This window comes from Gopherus flavomarginatus, chromosome 5 (genome assembly GCF_025201925.1).
Source record: "Gopherus flavomarginatus isolate rGopFla2 chromosome 5, rGopFla2.mat.asm, whole genome shotgun sequence".
Taxonomy (NCBI): domain Eukaryota; kingdom Metazoa; phylum Chordata; order Testudines; family Testudinidae; genus Gopherus; species Gopherus flavomarginatus.
In genome coordinates, this window is record NC_066621.1 from 55,624,457 (window position 1) to 55,647,302 (window position 22,846).

Here is a 22,846-nt window from a genome sequence, read left to right on the forward strand (position 1 = left end):
CGTGCTTAGCCTAGCAAAATGAAGGCTGAGAGGGGATATGATAGCTCTATAGAAATACTTCTCGGGGGTAAACAAGAGCTATTTCAGCTAATGGACAATGTTGAGACAAGAACACATGGGTATAAATTGGGCTGGAATAAATTTAGACTGGAAATTATTAGGATTCTGTCCATCAGAGGAGTGAGATTCTGGAACAGATTTCCGATAGGAGTAGTGGGGGCAAACAACCTAATGAGTTTTAAGATGGAGTTTGGTAATTATATGATGGGATTGCCTGTGATTGCAAGGGACTGGACTCTGTGACCCAAGGGATTCCATCCAGTTGTGTGTTCCTAGGTGTGTTTTGAGGGCCAGGGAATTAGCAGGGAGCTTACCTGCAAATGTTGGCATCTCCAACTTGGGACATCTTAGCCTCTACAGCTTAAGTCCCATTCTGATAAGACTAGTAACCTCTGGCAACCACTGAAGTATTCATCAAAGGAAAAAACTGCCTCCATAGGAAAGCTGCTAGCTCTGTTCCTCAGGCACTTTTGGTTACAAGTCTTTCCCAAGGATTGGATGGGAATGGAGATTTATTTAGACTTTAAGATAATCTATCCGATTCTGGGTTTTGTCATATTGGCAGGGCAGTGTTGGAAAGCTTAACTTACACTGTTACACCTGTGCACTTGCTTTGTTTGTGTGTGTGTGTATATAAAAAAATATTCTGGCTGAGATTTTGACAAATGATTTTGGGTGCCCAATTTAAAAATGTTGAAGGGGCCTGACTTTCAGAAAGGGCTGATGTCCAAATTACGGGCCTTTATGTTGTTTCAAATTGAAGCACGCAAAATCAAAAGTGATTCTGAAAATCATTTTCTCTCTGTATGGAGGAATTTAGGCTCCAGAGCAGTTCATCTACCATCTTGCATACTTTTATTTTATTTTTAAAAAGTGGTCCTTATGGAACATTATCAAATGTTAATAAAGGCATAGATTTCAAGTTGCTAGAGGGAACAGTTGATACTGAACACTAGCGTGAAATGTTCATTCATCAGAAGGTTAATAACTCAAGGATTCAGGCAGCCTGTTCAAGCGAAGTCTTTATTTTAGAGTGGTGATTGATGCCATTTTGCCTGAGGGGAGGGACCTGGGCAAGCGGGAATGAACTCAGATGTGGGGTTTTTTGTGAGTTTTAGCTTCTCACTTAAGTGTTTATCCTGTAGTTTTATCGCTCTAAATTATGCTTCTGTGGTGGAAAATTTAAGGAAATGATTTATTTATTCAAGCCAACTTTTCTTGCCTTGCACATAAAGTATATTTACATCTTTTTTGTAAATATTAATCTGTGACTGCTCATACTTTAAAATATATTCAACTATTTAACTTTCTAGACCTACTCTGTTTGCGTCAAGATTTAAGTAATGGAAAAAATCATAGAATTGTAGGACTGAAAGGGACCTTAAAAGGTCATCTAGTCCAGTCCCCTGCACTCAAGGCAGGACTATTATCTAGAAATAATATTGAAAATTCCTTATTCTGTACACTACTTCAGCACTGATGGAGGGTGCATTTTTTGAGTTGGTTCAAAGTTTTTCTGACTGGTTACCTTTTTATGTGTTCACTGTAAATCCATCATTCAATATCCTGCAGTGTGATTCTTCTCAGGAAGTTGAAGTGGAACAAGTATGATTGTCTAGTTTGTGTCTTGATAATCTTTCAGTAAATGTTCCATCTGTCCTGTGAGTCTACTACTAGCAAATAACATTCTCCATTGTTTAAACGTCTGGCTCCTTGGCACTCTACTTTCTGATACATAGCCTGACTGAATATACTTTCCAGGTCCAAGAAAGCAAAGGTGAAGCAATTTATCTCCCTTCACTAGTGCTAGGAGGTTTAGGAGCCAGTAATGAAGTTATCTTTTCTTTCAAGACAATGCTGTGTTATATGGATTAATTAGATGCTATTTTTCGCCCTCATGATGGGTGAGTGTTGTGTTGTCAGGCTGTTTTGAATGGTCCTCAGGCTTAACTTTCTTAGTGACCCTTCTGGTTCACTAAGTGTACAGGAAAAATTGTGAATTTAGTTCCACTTCTTAACGTTTTTGTTCAGTGCTGGAGATGTTAAAGATACTACATCTGGGACATTGCCAGCTTTCTTACAAAGCTGTGAATTGTCCTGTCAGTTTCCCCAACCAAAAACAGACAGAAGAAGAGACAGGAAACGGGAGGAAAACAGATGGTCCTATTATGGTCTAGTGGTGGGTTAGGTTAGCAGTCTACAAAAGTTAAGTTTTCAGAACAAAGTTCAGCAAGGTTTCAGCATGCAACAGGCCATACTAGGGGCGGGGGAGACAAGGAAGCAGATGACTGTAAGAACTGTCCTGCTGTGAAGCTTGAAGCCACACATGTAAAGGAAACGGTGTGAGCGATTGCTTCCAACTCCCCTCATCCCAGCTGTCGTTTGTGACAAAATCTGGTCAGTCAGAGTAGATTGAATAAATCTTCATAATACAAGTGAAATATTTAACAGTGGTGACATTTAAAGTATTATAAATAGTACCCATTCAAATGAATGGGGCAATTCACACCTCAGAGCTGTTTCAGATTCTCTGTAAACCCAGGCCCATTTACATGGTTTGGTTTTTCCTTGTTTTACATTCTGAAGGTTAAAAGCTAGAGACTATCTTTTTATTTTAAATTAAAGCTGGGACTCTAGAGAACAATTCAGACATATGTCTGTGCTCCCCTCGACTCCCCCACACCTCCCCAAACTTGGGGAAACACACTGCATTACTTATGGCTCCACGTATAGGTAGGGTATGTTGTGAACCAACAGCAGCAAGAGGTCTGAATGTTTGCTCTTACTTGCGAGAACTATTTAACCTACTTCCAGACTCCTAGGCATGCATGCAAACTTTGGAAAACTGGATATATTTTGACGTCATATATGGGTATGGCTACACTTGAAATTTCAAAGCGCTGCCGTGTGAGTGTGGTCGGAGCGCCAGCGCTGGGAGAGAGCTCTCCCAGCGCTGCACGTAAACCACATCCCTTCCGAGTGTAGCTTGCAGCACTGGGAGCCACGCTCCCAGCGCTGTGGCATTGATTACACTGAGGCTTTACAGCGCTGTATCTTGCAGCACTCAGGGGGGTGTTTTTTCACACCCCTGAGCGTGAAAGTTGCAGCGCTGTAAAGTGCCAGTGTAGCCAAGCCCTATAGTCAGGGATATGCACCATAGTGATAAGGAAGCCAATCTCTGGCCATGTCTACATCTAAAGTTTTGCAGCGCTGGTTGTTACAGCTGTATTAGTACAGCTGTATAGGGCCAGCGCTGCAGAGTGGCCACACTTACAGCAACCAGCGCTGCAAGTGGTGTTAGATGTGGCCACACTGCAGCGCTGTTGGGCGGCTTCAAGGGGGGTTCCGGGAACGCGAGAGCAAACCGGGAAAGGAGACCAGCTTCGCCGCGGTTTGCTCTCTCGTTCCCGGAGCCACCCAGCAAACCGCAGGGAAGGAGTCCTGCTTGCTCTGGGCTCCGGGAACGAGAGAGCAAACCGGGAAAGGAGACCTGCTTCGCCGCGGTTTGCTCTCTCGTTCCCGGAGCCACCCAGCAAACCGCAGGGAAGGAGACCTGCTTGCTCTGGGCTCTGGGAACGAGAGAGCAAACCGGGAAAGGAGACCCGCTTCGCCGCGGTTTGCTCTCTCGTTCCCGGAGCCCCGAGCAAGCAGGTCTCCTTCCCTGCGGTTTGCTGGGTGGCTCCGGGAACGAGAGAGCAAACCGCGGCGAAGCGGGTCTCCTTTCCCGGTTTGCTCTCTCGTTCCCGGAGCCCAGAGCAAGCAGGACTCCTTCCCTGCGGTTTGCTGGGTGGCTCCGGGAACGAGAGAGCAAACCGCGGCGAAGCGGGTCTCCTTTCCCGGTTTGCTCTCGCGTTCCCGGAGCCACCCAGCAAACCGCAGGGAAGGAGACCTGCTTGCTCTGGGCTCCGGGAACGAGAGAGCAAACCGGGAAAGGAGACCCGCTTCGCCGCGGTTTGCTCTCTCGTTCCCGGAGCCCCGAGCAAGCAGGTCTCCTTCCCTGCGGTTTGCTGGGTGGCTCCGGGAACGAGAGAGCAAACCGCGGCGAAGCGGGTCTCCTTTCCCGGTTTGCTCTCTCGTTCCCGGAGCCCAGAGCAAGCAGGACTCCTTCCCTGCGGTTTGCTGGGTGGCTCCGGGAACGAGAGAGCAAACCGCGGCGAAGCGGGTCTCCTTTCCCGGTTTGCTCTCGCGTTCCCGGAGCCACCCAGCAAACCGCAGGGAAGGAGACCTGCTTGCTCTGGGCTCCGGGAACGAGAGAGCAAACCGGGAAAGGAGACCAGCTTGATTACCAGAGGCTTCCTCCTTCCACGGAGGTCAAGAAAAGCGCTGGTAAGTGTCTACATTGGATTACCAGCGCTGGATCACCAGCGCTGGATCCTCTACACCCGAGACAAAACGGGAGTACGGCCAGCGCTGCAAACAGGGAGTTGCAGCGCTGGTGGTGCCCTGCAGATGTGTACACCTTCAAAGTTGCAGCGCTGTAACTCCCTCACCAGCGCTGCAACTTTCTGATGTAGACAAGCCCTCAGTTTGAACGTATATGTAAAACTACTTAGTTGATCTCTTGTCTGGATGGTACTCTGTTCCCACCAGCATAGTCATGCAAAAAACTCTTATAATTCTGAACTGGCTGAATTAAGATGCTAACATTTGTGTTATGCCCAGTTTTTTCCTATAATCTTTCCAAGCCATGTAGCCTGTGTTCAAGTGTCACTAAAATGTTTGGTTCAAACTAGCTATAATAAATGAAACTGACAAAATCTTGGACTTGAACTGATTTTTAAAATCTTTCCTTTTACTAAACATTAGGAGAAAACACAAATGCAAAAAGATTTATGGAGAATTGAAGATGTCACAGCTGGCCTAAGTGCAAATAAAACAAACTACAAAGTCATAGTAGATTCTATAAAAAATCCAGGTAAGAGAAACTGAATAAAGATGTTAAACTGTATCTAAATTCATCTGAATCTCTTAGGTCTGTGGAATTGGTCTTGAAGTCTTGAGGTCGTTATTTATTAGAGAATCTCCAGTACTTTCTCCTGCTGGTTGTGTTGAGAGTCTCGTTATCGCAGTAACCAGGGCCGGCTTTATGACCCACGGGGCCTGATTGGAATACTCGTCAGTCTGGGGCTTCGGCTGCACTTCGGCAGCGGGGGGTCCGCTCTGGGACTTCCGTGGCACCAAAGGACCCCTCCCCCGCTGAAATGCCACTGAAGACTCCCAGAGTGGACCCCCCCACCGCCAAAATGCTGCTGAAGACCCCCAGAGCGGGGCCCCCTTAGGTGTGGGCACAGGGCCCAATTCCGGGGAATCGGGGGAATCGACGTAAAGCCGGCCCTGCTAGTAACATCCTTTCTCACAGGTATTTTTGTACTTACTGATGGAACCAAGAAATGCCAAGGCATAAGAAAAGAAACAAGGGGATAAGTTAGCCAAACCTGAAAGATTGTTTTAATCCTTATAACTCTCACTCTTACAGTTGCTATCCTGCCCATCACCTGACAGCTCCTCCCACCTGCAGTCTGTCTGCCTTTTCCACTTGGTCCTGCCCCCTCCCCTGCCTGCAATTCACACTGTTTTCCATTGTGGGGAATGGTTGGTGGACAGAACAAACAGCCTTCTGTTGTAGGAAAAAGTGAAGTGAGAAGGTGTATATGGGCTGCATGCTAGTCCGCTTTGTTGGACTTCACAGAAAAGAGCCAGTAGGTTGGGGAAGTGAAAGTCAGTTGGATGCCTTATGTAGATTAAGTTTGTATCATATGCATGAGTATATTTATTAACATTATTTACCATTTACCTGTAAACAGAGTGTGAATTTGTTTTGAGATCATATTAATTTATTTTTAAAATACAACTATAGACACCTATCTATGTCCAGGTGTCTGGATGTTTTATGGCATTGCCATAACATCATAGGTTTTTACATCTTAAAATTATAGTCTATAGTCAGAATAATGAGGGAAAGTTTAAGGTTTTTCAAAAGCCAGCGCATAGATACATACTGCTTATTATTTAGTGTGATGTTCTTGTGGGAAAAGTGTGTGCTCATGATGTAGATATAACACCCATACAACTTTTAACTTATTTACCTGTTTCCACCATAGACAGAAAAACAGTGCCTTCATTTTCTCAGCCTATCGTGCCTTCATTATCAACTTCTCTCACAATTATGGAGAGCAAACATTCTACTCAGCGAACTCCTCCATCCAGTCCTGTTAAGTCCTCTTTAGAGGTTAGACTGTTTCCACAGCCTTATTCTCAGCCTAGAACACAGTCTCAACCACAACAGCTGAAAAAAGTTGAGCATCCTCTTCAGTCACCAGTGAAGCTAAAGTCAAAAATTGTAAGCATTACAACTATGAATTAAGTGTAAATCTATCTACTGCTTTCACCACCATTGTATCTGAGGAGCTAATGCTATATGTGAAAACATTTTATAAATAATCCCTTCCTTATCAATGTGAAGCCCAGGCCACATTACAGAATTTAGCCTGGTAAGGCGAAACGGGCTCAAGGTTCTAAAATTGTCCTGAATCTGTTCACAGTTTGGGATTTGACACTGAGCATATTGCACCTGGCTTTATGTTTTCATTAAACAAGGTTCACGTGTAGTTCTAATTGTGAAAATGGAAGGCATTCATCAGCAAATATTGCACAAAATAGAGGAATTTCCAAGTTGTGTAGAGTTCGATGTATTCAAGCTAGCAGGATCTGATGAAATTCACACTAGGGCACTTAAGCAATGAGCTGAAGCAATCTCGGAACCATTAGCAATTATTTTGAGAATTCATGGAGGAAAGGTGAGGTCCCAGAGGAATGGGGAAAGGCTAACATAATATCTATTTTAAAAAAGGGGGATCAAAGAGGACCAGTCAGCCTAACTTGGATATCTGGCAAGATACTAAAACTAATTATTAAACAATCAGTTTGTAAGCACCCAGAGGATAATTGGGTTATAAATAATAACCAACATGGATTTGTCAAGAATAAATCATCCCAAGGCAACCTAATTTCCTCCTTTGACAGGGTTACTGGCCTAGTGGATTGTGGGAAGCTATAGATATAATATATCTTGATTTTAGTAAGGCTTTTTATACTGTCCTGGATGACATTCTCATAAGCAAACTAGGGAAACGTGATGTAGATGAAATTACTTTAAAGTGAGTGCACAACTGTTGAAAGGCCATACTGAGAGAGTGGTTACCAATGGTTCACTGTCAAACTGGTGGAATGTATCTAGTGGGGTTCAACTGGATTCTTGGGTCCAGTAATATTCTGTGTTTTCATTAATGACTTGAATGATGAAGTGGAGAGTATGCTTATAAAATTTGCAGATGAGACCAAGCTGCAGGGAGTGGTTGCTCATGCTCTGGAGGACAGGATTAGAATTCAAAAGGACCTTTACAAATTGGAGAAATGGTCTGAAATCTACATACTAATCTAAATTCAGTAAAGACAAGTGCAAAATACTTCACTTAAGAGTGAAAAATTAAATGCACAATTACAGAATGGGGGATAACTGGCTAGGCACTAATACTACTGAAAAGGATCGGGGGTTATAATGGATCATAAATTGAATATGAGTCAACAATGTGATGCAGTTACAAAAAAGGCTAATATCATTTTGGGGTGTATTAACAGAAGTATCATATGCAAGATAGGGGAGGTAATTTTGCTACTCTACTCTGCACTGGTGAGGCCTCAGCTGAAGTACTGTGTTCTGGGCACCACACTTGAAGCAAGTTGTGAACCAATTGAAGAGAGCCACAAATATAATAAAAGGTTTAGAAACCTGACCTATGAGGAAAAGTTTAAAAAACTGGCCCCTTTTAGTCTTGAGAAAAAAGAAGATTGAGGGGGGACTTGATAACAGTCTTCAAATATGTTAAGGATTGTTATAAAGAGAATGGTGATCAGTTGTTCCCCAGGTCCATTGAAGGACGGACCAGCAGTAATGGGCTTAATTTACAGCAAGGGAGATTTAGGTTAGATATTAGGAAAAACTTTCTAACTCTAAGGATAGTTAAGCACTGAAGTCAGTTTCAAGGGAGGTTGTAGAATTCCCATAGTTGAAAGTTTTTAAGAACAGGCTAGACCAGTGGTTTTCAAAGCTTGGGTCACAACCTAGTACTGGGTTGCGGAATGCAAGGCACTGGGTCGCCTTGCTCAGCACCCAGGGACCCTAGCGACCAGCCGGTAAAAACTAGTAGTAAAACTAGTAGTCCCTACCCAGAAGTGGCCAGCAGCAGATCCGACTCATAGCCACTGCGCGCTGCCCCCACCCTGAGCACTGGCTCCACTAGCCAATGGGAGCTGGGAGGGCAGAGCCTGTGAGCGAAAGCTGCGCCAAGCTGCTTGGGCACCTCCACCTAGGATTAGGACCTGTTCGCTGCTTCCAAGGCGCAGCGTGGTCTGCGGTGCCGGGACAGGACGGCCTGCCTCCCCTCCCCAGCTGTGCCACTAGGAGCCCCAGCCCTGAGGCCCCCCAAAACCCAGAGCCCTTCCTGCACCCTAACTCCCTCATCCCTGGCCCCATCCCAGAGCCTCCACCTCAAGCCCAGAGCCCTCACTCCCTCCTACACCCCAGCCCCCAGCCCCAGTCCTGAGCCCCCCCCCAAAGCTAGAGTCCCCTCCTGCAACCAGAGCCTGCACCCCCATCCCAAAGCCCTGACCTGCTTCTGCACCCCAACTCCTGCCCCAGCCCAGAGCCCTCTCCCATACCCTGAGCCCCTCATTCCTGGCTCCACCTCCCCGCCCTCACCCCCGCACTCCAACCCTCTGTCCCACACCTGAGCTCCCTCCCACACCTCATACCCCTCATCCCCAGCTCCATTGGGTCACGGGCATCAAAAATTTTCTTCAACTGGGTCCCCAGGAAAAAAGTTTGAAAACCACTGGGCTAGACAAACACCCAGTGGTTGTCTAGCCCAGTGGATGGTCTAAGTTTACTTGATCCTGCCTCATTGCAGGGGGCTGGACTAGATGACCTCTTAAGGTCCCTTCCAGCCCTGTACTTCTGTGACTCTGTAAAGGAACTGAGCGATAGTGCTTGAGGAAGAAGTTGAGTAGATAACATGTAACATCATATGCATTAGTTGGTGGGATGAGGGGACATACTTCACTGTTTTATTATACAGAGCCTTTTTCACTAGTTAAAATAACCTTTTAACGCTCCAAAAATATAGGAGAAGGTATGTTTTAAACTTCATAGCATATTGTTTGCTGAGTCGCAGTTTATTTACCTTTTACCAGGAAGATGAAGCACCACCCAGACCTCCTCTCCCTCAGGTCTACAGTCCTGATGATCACCCACCAGCTGTTCCACCTCTTCCAAGGGAAGCCAGTGTCATCAGGCACACATCAGTGCGAGGCCTGAAACGTCAGTCAGATGAAAGAAAGCGAGATCGAGAACTGGGACAATATGTCAATGGAGATTATAGGGTGAGCAATCACTTAGCCACAGCCTTTAAAATTTATGGACCTTTCTAATTTTTTGTTCTGATACATTTTATAATATGCAGAATGCTTATGGAATGACAGATACATGGAAACCTGGAAACACAAAGACTCTAAGAAAACTATTTTAATTTGTCTGAATCTGTGGTCTCACTTGATCAAATGAATATTTTTCTATGTAGGGAGAACTTCGTTCATACATGAGTGAACCTGAATTAGCTACAATAAGTGGTGACCTCAGCCAAACTTCACTTGGTTTCATAGGTTCTGACAGTGGATACCAAACATTACCTACCAGAGGTAAGCCAGAGAATTGATAAAAGGCCATTTTTAAAAAATACTTGGTGTCTGACATATTACGTATGGTTTGTATGTATTTGTTATAGATTAGGGGTGCTGTTTGAGTCATTATCTTAAAGTTAGCTAAACAATGATATCAAGCAATGTTTTGATAATTTTGCCATAGAAATAATCAGCCTCTACTTAAGATATTTTCACATTTTTTGTTAGAAAGTGGGAATGTACCATAACAGGAAAAAATAGTTTGTCAGAATGGCTTTTAAATTATTGCCTGACCCAAAATATTTCTTATGTTCATAATGGCTTAAATTGTAGTTTTTTTTAAGTGAATCTATTCCGCCAGATTGGCAGCCCTAGAGAATGATACAGCATAAGCAGAGTTAGTACAATTTTCCCTGTGCCATCTCCAATGTGTACCTCAGTCCTGGAACCACCTTAGAGGAAAGAGGGGGAGTAATTTAGTTTTTATCCCCCATTCAGTCCTGGACCCTCTACTTTGATTGTAAGTACCATTTTGGGTCAAGTTTGCTGGTAGTTTGATTACATTAACACTTGTTACAGGACTGAGGCCTCAAACTTCTCATTTTACATCAGCTTCCAAACTGTGTTCAGATGGTACTGAATTATGGTCGCTATGAACCACAGAATGAATTTGACTAGAGACCTAGATGTGAAAGTCCTGTATCCCATTACTGCCTTACTGAAAATTTCGAGAAGTGAACTGTAACAAAAATATATAATAGAAAATGTAAAATGGTTTTTTTGAACCACCCACCCGTTATCTGTCTCCTGAGCATTGTTTTGCTTCTTTATAAAGGATTATCTGGATCAACTTCCAGACTGCACCAGACATCCACCAGTTCATCGTATGCAACATTTCAAAGAGATAGCTCCAAGGTAACTTTAAATAAATATTTTGGTGACAGGTGTGTGGATCTCTGTAAACAATATGCTGAGTGCAGATGTATTTTGCATAACAGGAGCTGATTCTGGTAGCACCCACGAGATGGAAAACTGCTTAAATTTTTTTTACACCTGTCATGTTAAGGCCTCTTACTAGTCACATTGCTAAACTGACTGGGCATCCCTAGAGACAGAAGTAACACCATAAATGAAAAAATTAGGGAGTACAGGCTTGGATGATTTGGTCATGTAAACTGTCATGACAATTCTGTGGGTAAGAGAGTCCAGCAGATCAAGACTGAAGGAAAAAGATAAAGCAGCTGACCCCCAGGAAGAAGTGGTGGGATGTTCTAAAAGAAGACGTGTAAGCATGTGGTGTGATAGAGGATATGGCATTGAATAGAGTACTTTAGAGGGAGAACTCTTGTAGAGCAGACTCCATTTGATAGGATTAATACAAGGAAGAAGAGACAGAGTCAGAACGACTCACTGAAGTTGCTGCAGATTCACAAAGGAAGGCCTTGGACCTAGTTAATGATATGGTGTGTTTATTACCTCAGTAGAAATTGCAGAGTTGAAAATATGCAAAATAGTTTAAAAAGCAATAGGATAAAATCTGCTCATTTACACTGAGAAATAGAGGAAGAGTAAACTTTTTTAGTATACTACTTATAAAGTATTAATTACAACATATGTTTTGTATTCCGTGTGACTTTTAACAGGAGAGACCAAAGAGTGCCTTGGAACGCTTATACTCTGGAGACCACCAAAGATGCAAGATGAGTGCTGAGGAACAACTAGAAAGAATGAAGCGACATCAGAAGGCATTAGTTCGTGAACGCAAGAGAACTCTTAGCCAAGGAGAAAGACAGTCTGTTTCATCTCGGTCTTTCATCCGGCCCGTTTCTGCAGACATAGGCTCAGTATGTTAGACATGCCTTAGAAGGACTTAACTAAAAATATGATCTGTAGTTTTTCTAGGAAGCACTTTCACTTGAGTGCATGATACTTCCACTCTAAATATATCATAGTGTAATACTAGTTTCAAGAGTGTGAATAACAAATGGTCAGTTTTTGATAACAAATAGTTGCAGTCCATGTAGCTGGTTGTGCAGGTAAGTTGGTGAGAGAACAATGTGGCAAGAAGAGACTAGCATATATTCAAATGACTTCAGAGACAGGGATGGTTTTTATTGATTGGAACTGTATTTAGAAAGCATAATGAAGTTTGTACACCTTTCAGATTGCTTATGACAGGATGGGCCTTTTAGAATGTTCTTACATAGTGTGTTTAAAATAAATCATTATAACTAGTTTAAGAGCTATATATAGGAGACCAAGATTTTTTCCATGAGATGTTGACAAAATATAAATAAACTGATAATCAGTTTTAAAATCGAATCCTATTTAATGGAAGTTTATGCAACAGTTAATGTGTTTTAATTATAAATTATTCTTTAAAGCTCAAATGTGGAATATTTTAATGGCACTCAAAAGTTCAGTTGCTGAAGAAAGAGAATTTTTTAGTTTTTGTTACTGAGAATAAATGCTGTACTGAACAGAAGTTTTTTATTATACATTTTGGACACTAACCAAAGCAATTCTAATTGGTGAAGTTATCTGATCATGTTGTGGTGTCAAATAAAGGATGTATTCTAAATGTCACAGCCACTGTAATGCTAGCCTTCCTTTTCTAAAATTTATTTTTCTTTTGGTTCACTAGAGCCTTAGAACAATCACCTTATTTACCTAATTCATTGCACAAGATCTCTTGCTTTTAGAATTGTCACTCATAATACCTAATTCCTTCTTTTGTTTAAAAAAGTTTCTAATTATTTCAAAATAATTTCTAACTAGACTACTCAATTTTTACCAGGCCTAATTGCATTTTAGTAGCTATGTGTCTATTATTAGCACTTCTAAATCCCTTGATATTACTCAATTTTTAATTCCCATTTTTTAAGAATCCTTCAGAAACACTAATTTACAACCTAATTATCCTTGTTTACTTCATCAAATAAATATAGCTACATTTCTTGGAGACGTTCATCCATTCTGGCCTGTATTTTGCAATCTCAAGTTTGCGGAAAGATAATGTATAACATTTGGGAAATGTAAAATTTTGATATCACTGCCATTTTCATGTTTTAGTTAGCAAAACTAAACCTGAACTTTTAATGTACAACTCTAACATATATGCACTCTTCTAATTTAAACATTTCATAACACTCCTTTAATAATTTTAATGAATATTTTATGTACAAATTTGTGTGCCATCTTGTTTCTTGCTATAAGGAATTAAAATGATCTCTTTTAGCTGTTGATATGTTTCATAGAGATCTCTTCCTGTATCTAGAGGGCTCCAACACACAGAAGCATGTTTGATAGCACATTTGCTTGTTTGCAACCTTACAATTATTTAGCGGCCAAGATGGTAAACAGTTAAATGTGTAATTATTTAATTGTTGCACAGTATGTAACATTCTATTTTAAACATACATTGTATGTGTAACTCTAATTTTAATATAACGCACTGATTTTTTTAAAAATTCATCACCTCTCAAGTGTAGAATGACATTTAAAATATTGAACATAGTACATGGATTTATTTGTTATATAAAATGCCTTTTTAATGTCTCAACATCAAAGCCAATAAACATATTGCTACATAATAATGGTTTGATGTTTTTCTTAACAATATAACAATATCTTGAAATTAATATTGTGTGAGTATAAAATATATTATGGCAATCAGGCCTGGTTGAATATGAGTAGAAGATTGCATCTTGAGCACTGTGAGTGTAAGAAAACATATTTTCCCCTTTGAATCCTAAAAAGAGATTTCTTAATTTTTTATGTGCGCTTTAACTGCCTTATCATTAATGTTTTGAATATATATAAAAACTACATATTTTTGAGTGATTATTGAGAGCTTGTGCATGAATAGGTTTAAATCAGATTTTTTTTAATATATATAACCTAGTGGAGTAAAAGTGGCTGTAAGCTTTAATCAAAGCCAGTCAAGAGTTACTGGAGGGAGATTTAAGAAAAGCAGATGTGTGAAACATATAGCAACATATTCTGCTTTCTACATCCTCAAATACTGGAGGAGTGCTTTTCTTTTTCAGAATATAAATACTGATTTGTGGATTGAGGGAGTATGATATTTTCAGTTTTCAGCTTTATGAGATAAAATTCCAGGGCTCCACTAATATGAATTGCCATCATGAGGCATTTGTGGCATTTGATGAGAACATAACTACATCCGTAATATCGTTTAGGCATATAAATTTGTATTAAGTTTTTATATATATATTCCTAACTGAGGAGGGGCATTCTGTCATAATTTCAACTTTGAACCCCCAAAACATACTGCTTAATTCAAATCTGCCATGATTCTATGATAGATAAAAGTTTGCCTTATAAAGGCAATTATTCTTTTAGTAAGCTTTTATTGTGAGATTTTTATAATGATAACCAATAGATTGTAAATTTTGGTTGATCTTATAAGGAGAATAAACAATCTTTTTATTGAAGTTTTATGATTAAGATGGCTTTGAGGATATTGTAAATATTTCCAGGTCCATTGGAATTCAACAGTAACATTATAATTTCAGTTAATGTATGAATCTGTGGAGTATTAGTAGTAATAATTACTGCTCACTTCTGAAGAGAGCTGCGTACGATCTAGTGTAATTTTCAGTCTGTTGTGTAAATGTCCACCCTTCAAAGCCATCCTATTTTATAAGATATGTATATATAATGTTTATTGCTCCGTATTCTATCATTCTCTAAGCTCACTGAAACCAAAACAGTCTGCCTATGGTCCCCTTAATGTGTGTGCATGGAGCACTTACTTCTTATTAATGGGATTTACCCACAGTCATGACAAGATTCCTTATTAGAGCTTAATTCTGATCAACAGTTTTTTACAGCATACAAAAAGTAAAGTAAAATCTTATAGCATAGCTAAAAGTCAAAAGTAATATTAATAAGACTAGCAAACTTTTTTTGCATGACAGTCGTGTTTTTTGTGTGTCAGTTATTTAAGAGCATAATTTCATGGACTCTTTCAGCAACCTAATATTAGAGGCTATGGCCATAAAAATTTCTAGGAGATCTATTTGTTGGTATACACCATTAATTGTTTTGTATCTGTTACCAGTGGAAACGAGAACAAGAATTTGATTTGCAGTTACTTGAGAGAACAATACGTGGAGAAGAGAAAAATGAAAATGACAGGTTAAAAATTCAGCCTGTACCAGTGACAGAGATGGACCTGGAACCTCAAGATTATAACTTAGATATCAGCCGAGAGGTAATGCTAGTGGCATATTGTTCCATACAGTATGTCCAAAATTCTTTGTTCATTCAGGTTTTCTAAGTTTTAGGTAATTCTTCTCCTCCCAAATGCTTGTGTTTCAAGAACACAAAGTTCCAGTTTAACAGATAATTTTATAAACAATGAAGAACTAGTATGGTGGCCTTGTGCTAAAAGTCTCTCACTTTCGGAGAACAGGATCATATGAATGGTTTGGCCTTATTAGATAGAAGATGTTAAAAGTTCACTCTCTGCTGTAGAAAATATCTACAAAAGTTTTAGAAGAGAAAAAGCAAACAAATTATGTATTGCATATGCAGATTTCAGATTAAAGTTGAAAAGGTTAGACACTAAAGGCTAATTTCAAATAGGAAGTAGGGAAAGCAGTAGAAGAAAAAGCTAGCACAAGGAAGCTATCCAGCTGTGACTCATGGTTAATGTGAACTGACACAACACAATACAGCAGATGAGTGAATATCTCTTTATACTGGTGAGAAAAGATAAATCTTGTCTTTACTAAAGGCTATATGAAAAGTATAAATCAGTGATATCGGTGCTGGATTTTGTCAGCGGCTTTCATAACTCAGTAAAGCATTTGTTTGAAATGCTATAGAACCATCTGGTGGCTCAGAGGCAGCATAACATAGTGTTGTGTGAAAAGGGAAATGAAAGAATCTGAAAGTATTTGTAATAGAATGCAGTGTTGTTGTCGCTGTGTCAGTCCTGGGATTTTAGAGAGTCAAAGTGGGTGAGGAAAATGATCGCTTTGTGATAAGAGTTCACCCACAGGTGATGTGGTGTATTTGTCTCTAATCATTTTCCTGTGTGCATTCATTCAAGAGCATAGTGGTTGTCTCGTTTCACCCACATAGTTGCTATTGAGGCATTTAGTGTACAGAATGAGTTGACAAGTCTGTAAAGATCCTTAACAATGGCTTGAATTGCAGTACATTGCCTGTGGAATCAGGAAGTTGTTATACCTTGATACCTTCATATTAGAGTCTTTGCTGATAGAGTTCAGTTGATGATGGATCAGTACTTTAATCTTTGTGTGTATGCAATGAGGAGCACTCCACTCCAGTGGATTTTGGGAGTCGGGGAAGTGATGCCCTATTCTTACAAAGCTGCTCAGCTCTACCCTGGCCCATTGGAATCCTTCACAATACCCAGCTCCCCTTCTTAAGTTGAACAGGAATGGAGAATTACTCCTGTAGACCCTGCAAGGTGCACTACAGTACAGCTCCCCTCATGCAGGTATTTGGAAATTGGCAGGACTGAGAGCATGTCTACACTATAAAATTAAGTCAATCTCACTTACGTTGGCACACAGCCACTGCAGTAATTATATCGGTTGTACGTCTTTACTCTTCGCTCCTTGTGTCAGTGGTGTGTGTCCTCACCAGGAGCACTTGCAGCAATTGAACTGTCAGTGTGGGGCTTTGTGGGATTACTTTTAAAAGCAAGCAACAGTCGATGTAAGCAACCTAGTGTCTAAACTGACACTGTGTCGACCTAACCACATCGACATTGATGCTACACCTCTTGTGGAGGTGGAGTTATTAAGTCAGTGTAGCGAGTGAGTTGTGTTGGTGGGAATAAAATTTTAGTGTAAACACTTACAGAGTTAGGTCGACATAAGCTGCCTTGAGTCGACCTAACTCTGTAGTGTAAACCAGAGCTTAGTGTGAACTAGAATACCAGGGATGGATGGAAAGCTTCAGAGCTGGAGGCTCATTTATGTTGACAGCGGCAGCAGCTGTGCCCTGTTTGGTCAGACCTTTTTTTTATGAATGATATTTCCCTTTAATTAATTATATGCATCTCTGGTCAGTTTTGTGGTAGATAACATAGTCTATGTATCTATGATACAAAGGTTATCATTTTTTTAAAAATGCAGGATCCAGTCTAGAAGTTCGAGGGAGTAGCTAATTCTCCATGCCCGTTAGATTCATAGCCCTTCTGATGAAATTCCTGCTAAAGGTGCCAGTTGTAATAGAGAGTGGGGTTCAGTCCTCCGCTGTAAGCCACCTTTCTGCCTTCCCCTGCCTTCTGGGGCTGGCTCCGGGTACAAGTTAGAGCAGCCCAAAACTGCTCTGGTCCTCTACGGGGCAATTATGCTGGCAAGATTTCTGGAGTGCATTGGGTTCTAGCCTCATCCTCTAGCCCCTGGAGTGTTCTCTGTGCTGAGAGGGATATCATAAGAGGCTAGCATAGAGCCATCTGTGTTGGAGTTTTGCCAATTAAGAATCCCCCATGCCATGGGATTCCCCAGCTATCCCTTTAGGGCAAATCTCTGGTCACTTTGCATAGTAAAGTGGCACAAATTTAGTTCAGCCGAGATGAGGATCTGGATTAAGGGCTTCTTTTCCTTGTGACATCACCAGACCATATCCATGCCACCCTGGCCTCAGGCTCCCCCCTCCACTTTAAGAAAACTTGGTCACACAGTTCTGTCTCTTTGGCCAACTAACCTGCTGCTCACACTAAATAGACTTTTGCTTGATTGTTTTACACTATACACTATCTGGCCAGTCTGCTTGAGTTAGTGCAAAGTGACCAGATGAGCTGATCTAGCCTCAGCAGAGATACTTAGCAGGATATCTGCTGAACTCAGAATTAAGTTGCCTTAAAAAGAAAGGAAGTCTGGTGGAAAAAGGGAAGTCTCAGAAGGCAGACCTCTATGGCTGATTGAGGTTGGAGGAATAGAACTTTGGGGGCTACTCCATAAGAATATGACAAAAGGAAGGTTAGAGTCAGATATTTTGGTTCTAAAGTTATTTGAGTTCTGAATAATATGATTTCTATATTATGTTATTTGGGTTTGTGGTCGCTTCTAGTGTACACTTATACCAATAGCTAGGGGTGCCCACATGGGGAAAAATCAGGTCATTTCTCATAGGCCACTGAATTGGGTTGGATTTTAATGCAGTGATCTAAAGATGAAAGGCTTGGGATCTCTTTACTCAAAACTCTGAATCATACAGTCCTTCAGATAGGTTTTAACTGCAGATCCAAAGAAGAGAAGGAGTTCCACTCTTTTCTTCACCTTTCCTTTACTCTTACATTATTCATTTGTGTTCTTCACAAGCACTTTGTCATGTTTAATTAGTGTTGGCTACCAAAGTGCCCTTGTAAATTTGCTGCTCGCTGGCTGGTTCAATATCTTATGAATGTGTCTCATTCAGCTCTGAATTCTTCAAGCGGGAAATCCATCCAAGTTAAAATTGCTAGATGTATTGCAAGCTGTTTTGCAACTCCCTAATTAGAAGTTTTAATCTACATTATTATATTTGTATAATATGTGTAGTATTTAATCACACAGAGTGTATGTCTGTGTCACATTGCCTCTGTGGCAATTTTTGGGACTCTCGAGGTTTCAAATTATCATTTAAAAAAAAATACAAAACCTCCAAGCATTTCCTCCTTTGCTATTCATAAGGAAAGGTCATGAGTGCCCCAGCTTTGGCCTCCTCTCTCAACTTTATACAGCAACCTTAAGCCAGACAATTCCACTCTGGGCTCTGCTGCCTGACAGAATGAGCTGCAGAAAGAACCTTTATTAACCCTGACTCCTCCCACAATCTCCTCCACCAATCACAGCTCCACCCCAATGACTTACCTCCCAAAAGGAGAGAAAAAGTAAGAAGAGAAAAAATTCTTAAAGTGCATTAGTTCAAGTTCAAAGGGAATGTTTAGAATCAGGGAAATACACAGGGCTGTAAAGACCCGTATCACATTCCAGTCAATGTGCACATGCAATTCCCATTGGGTTAATATGTCTAGTGGAGAATCGCTATACCTTTGAGATTTTGAAGTCCTAGGTATCAGAAGTTACTGTCTCTCTCTTTTTCCATAGTTGTCAAAACCTGAAAAGGTGGCAATTCCAGAACGCTACGTTGACCTGGACCCTGAAGAACCTCTCAGTTCAGAAGAATTAGCTGCAAGACACCGTAATGCAGAAAAGATAAAGAATATTCTTACCAGGTCTAGGTCAGATTATTTTTATAATCTCTCCTTTCTTTTTAATCTCAAACAACTCTATACCACAGACTGTTTCAGATCCAGTGGTGATTATTAAACCAAGGTACAATGTATTATGTAACTTTTATGAAAAATATACAGCTGTAATATACATGATAAATACACTTAATACTCAGAGAGGGATATGTGTATCCAAATAATATAGGAGGAGGGATTATCTATAAAATTCCAAGCATGTCACTATGTGCGTCACTCTGAAGCCTTAAAACATCTGTACAAGAAGTCAGAAGTGATGGAAACAGCTACAAGCATGGCTGAAAGCTGTTTTTGTTCAGAATGTCATCAGAATCATATCTGGGTTTTGTGGTCTGTTACTGTCCAATTTTTAAATTCTCAGCCACTTTGACTTTACAAATTACATTTGTGCGGTGCTCAGCTATGGTAAGGCATGTATCTATATCATGCCAAGAGGTCCTCAAACTGTAGCAACCTGAGGACTCTCATTTTTATTTGAAATTTTTTGGGGACACCCAATCCCCTCTCCCCCCCGTTCAGCCTTTGCCCTGCCCCTTCTCCAAGGCCCCGCCCCCACTCACTCCATCCACCCTCCCTCTATCTCCCTAACTCTCATTTTCACTTTCACTGGGGTAGGGGGTTGGGGTGCAGGAGGGGCTATGAGCTGTGAGAGGGAGTTTGAGTGCAAGAGGGGGTGAAGGGTGTGAGCTCTGGGAGGGAGTTTGGGTCTGGGGTGCAGGCTCTGGGCTAGGGCAGAGGGTTGGGGTGCAGGAGTGGGTTTGGGGGGAGGCTCTGGGAGATAGGAGTTTGGGTACACATCCCTCTGGGAGCTGCTCCTAGGAGGGGGAACCAGGGCCCCTCCACGTGCTGCCCCTGCCTGCAGACACTGCCCCCACAGCTCCCATTGGCCGCAGGGGGCTCAGGGACATATTGGCTGCTTCCGGGAGCAGCGCAGAGCTGGGGCAGGTAGGAAGCCTGCCTTTGCCCTGCTGCACCGCTGGACTTTTAGAGTGCAGGCGGCTCTGGGAGGGAGGTGGAGGAGTTGATCAGCAGACCTGGGGTATCCTCGGGAACCCCAGTTTGAGAAACACTGTCCTAGAGCATTGTGATATCAGAGGTACCTCAACCAATCACTACCCTTATTCTACTGCTAACTTGCATGCTACCGTTTCATTGGTTGTATGAGGGAGATTGCACTGGTGGTAGATTAATTGGCCCGGTTGTTGCACATAAGTCTGTGCAAATAAATGCACAGACTTGCATAAATCTCAAAGCACAACCCCCCAGACACAAATCGACACGACTACCCACATAACACAACCAGCTTACACAATAACCCCATCACAGCAGCATGTACCTCTCACTCACCATCCACACAGCACAACTAGCACACACAAAAGTTCCAAAAACATATTATCATAGAGTATCAGGGTTGGAAGGGACCTCAGGAGGTCATCTAGTCCAACCCCCTGCTCAAAGCAGGACCAATCCCCAGACAGATTTTTGCCCCAGATCCCTAAACACCCCCTTCAAGGATTGAACTCACAACCCTGGGTTTAGCAGATCACTGCTCAAACTGCTGAGCTGTCCTTCCCCCCATCCTTCACTATAGAACACACACTTCATTTGCCATCTGCGCAAATCTCCCAGCTCAATCCCACCTAGACACAAATCAACATAACCACCCACACCGCAACACACCTAGGATACACAAGAGCACACATTCCTCATTCACCACCTACACAAATCCATACAACTCTCTCAGCAGAACACAATCCCCACACAACATAATCCACACACAGAATAACCCTGAACATCACTCTGTAGCCTGGAATATCCTCAGAGTCAGTGTGAAACTGTGAAAACAGCTATAAGCATGGTCAAGACCTATTTTTGTTCAGAGTATCACCAGGTTCAATCAACACTGGGATTTGTAGTCTGTTGTTCAATTCTTAGCCATTTTCATCTTTTATATACATGTGACTTTATCAATTACAGCCGTGTAACAGCATGGGCTGTAGCTACTAGTGTCCTAATAATGGCTTTTACTTGTATGTCTGAGTGTTTAAAAGCATTAGTGAATCCTGACAAAATGTCTTTTAGGTAGATGTGGTAGGTAAACTGAGGCATCGAGAGGTTGTGATTTGCCCAAAGGCAGAAAGTCCATGTCAGAGCTGGGGTTAGAACACCGTTTTCTATCCAGTATACTACCCCTTTTAGACACAGATTTTCAAAGAACTTGCTGACTTACTCATATTGATGCAGTTGAAACTTTCAGCATAAAGCGTTTATCATCAGCTCAAGTGCCTGCCATGTCATTTATAATCTGTTTGAAGAGAGAGCACCTGTAGGTCACTAGGTTGTGCCTCTTTCTCTTAGCGCTAACAAGTATCCTCACTAACTTCAAAGAAAAGCCACTCATTTTTCATATTGCTTTCATGTAAACAAACCTGTTTTCAGCAAAGGGCTTTAAGATGCATTTGACACTGTGCATGAGTTATTGCAGAAGCTATAATGACTACATTATTTGTTTGTGGTATATACTGTAGTCACTACATTGTCAGTGGATCTAAATCACTGTTTTGTAAAGCATTTTACAAAAGTCTGGAGTGCGATATCTGGGGTATGAAACTAAGCTTTGTTCTGTGCTGCACCATGGATTTTCTGTATGTTTGTAAATGTTAATGATGTTTTTTCACTTTCCCATTAGTAAGCACAACCTGCAGCCTGCTGTTGCTCAGGACAAACACAACTCAGTTGATTTAGATTCACAGCTGCAGGAGCAGGAACGCATCATTACCATATCATACGCTTTGGCTTCTGAAGCCTCTCAGCGGAGCAAGGAAGTAGCAGGTAATGCTCCGTTATTTCCAAACTAATGGCAGTGATAAATGTGTTCTTATTCTTATTGCTACCTACTTTTAAGAGTCTATATGGTTATCTGCTGAACTGCACTGTATACAGATGTTGCCACTATGATACAATTCTATTGCCAGTCTTATTTAAAATTCGGAATCAAACAGCAGATACCAAATTCTACAGATACCAAACTAGAGAGGCTTGAGGATTGGCTTTGAAAATTTGGCCTGGTGTAAAAAGAAAAGGAAATATCTCTCTGGTTATGATTATGAAGCTGAAAGCCTGCTATTGTTTTAGGTGGCACTGATACATCTAGCCCATCGTATTTGAGATTTTAATCCCATGACCTCGAAACTGTGACATAGCCATTACTGAGTAGCCTAAATTACAATACTTTGCCTTTTGAAGTGACAGAATAGCTTTCTACACTTATTTAAAACATTACTGTGAATGTAAAAAATGCAGAGAGAAGTTGTTTAAAGGGAAGCAGAGCACTGACATTTGTTTGGGACGTTGATCGATACTATCACTGCTGAACCTTGCCAAAGGACACAGCATTTGAAACTTTCAAGTAACCCATCAGATGCTTGTTAAACATCTTTGTATATTGCTAAAGAAAAGTAAATAAATCAGCTGAGCTGCGGGTAAACAAGAAAAACTCCAGGCCAGAAAAGCTTCTTTTTTTAAAAGAGAAATTAAAGGGGTTCAGTGACTGGGATAACAGAAAATCATCTGCAACTTTAACTATAATCACTATTGTGCCCTTAAAATGCTGAAGAAGATATTGCAAAATTGACTCACTGTATGTTTGTCTCAGGAACAAGTTTAGTGAGCAGACCGACCAGGCAAGGATCCTCTTTGCCTGGTGATGACAGTGGGTTCTTTATAGTGTGTTGAAAATGTGTTTTCTTTGTTGAAAATGGGAACTGCACTCTTGCTTTCATGACATTTGAA

At 41.3% G+C, this 22,846-nt stretch overlaps 1 protein-coding gene across 5 annotated transcripts in view; it reads left to right on the top strand.

Moving 5' to 3' along the window:
• The window catches only part of PLEKHA7 (pleckstrin homology domain containing A7), a 295,587-nt gene that overhangs the window by 266,812 nt on the left and 5,929 nt on the right, over window positions 1-22,846 (top strand). For all 5 annotated transcript variants that reach the window (XM_050957092.1, XM_050957093.1, XM_050957094.1 and 2 more), the window contains 9 exons: window positions 4,867-4,975; window positions 6,162-6,400; window positions 9,310-9,498; window positions 9,696-9,813; window positions 10,631-10,710; window positions 11,439-11,639; window positions 14,882-15,034; window positions 18,894-19,027; window positions 21,744-21,886. In XM_050957092.1, the coding sequence (XP_050813049.1) occupies window positions 4,867-4,975; window positions 6,162-6,400; window positions 9,310-9,498; window positions 9,696-9,813; window positions 10,631-10,710; window positions 11,439-11,639; window positions 14,882-15,034; window positions 18,894-19,027; window positions 21,744-21,886 (1,366 nt within the window). The remainder of the gene's footprint in view (window positions 1-4,866; window positions 4,976-6,161; window positions 6,401-9,309; window positions 9,499-9,695; window positions 9,814-10,630; window positions 10,711-11,438; window positions 11,640-14,881; window positions 15,035-18,893; window positions 19,028-21,743; window positions 21,887-22,846) is intronic.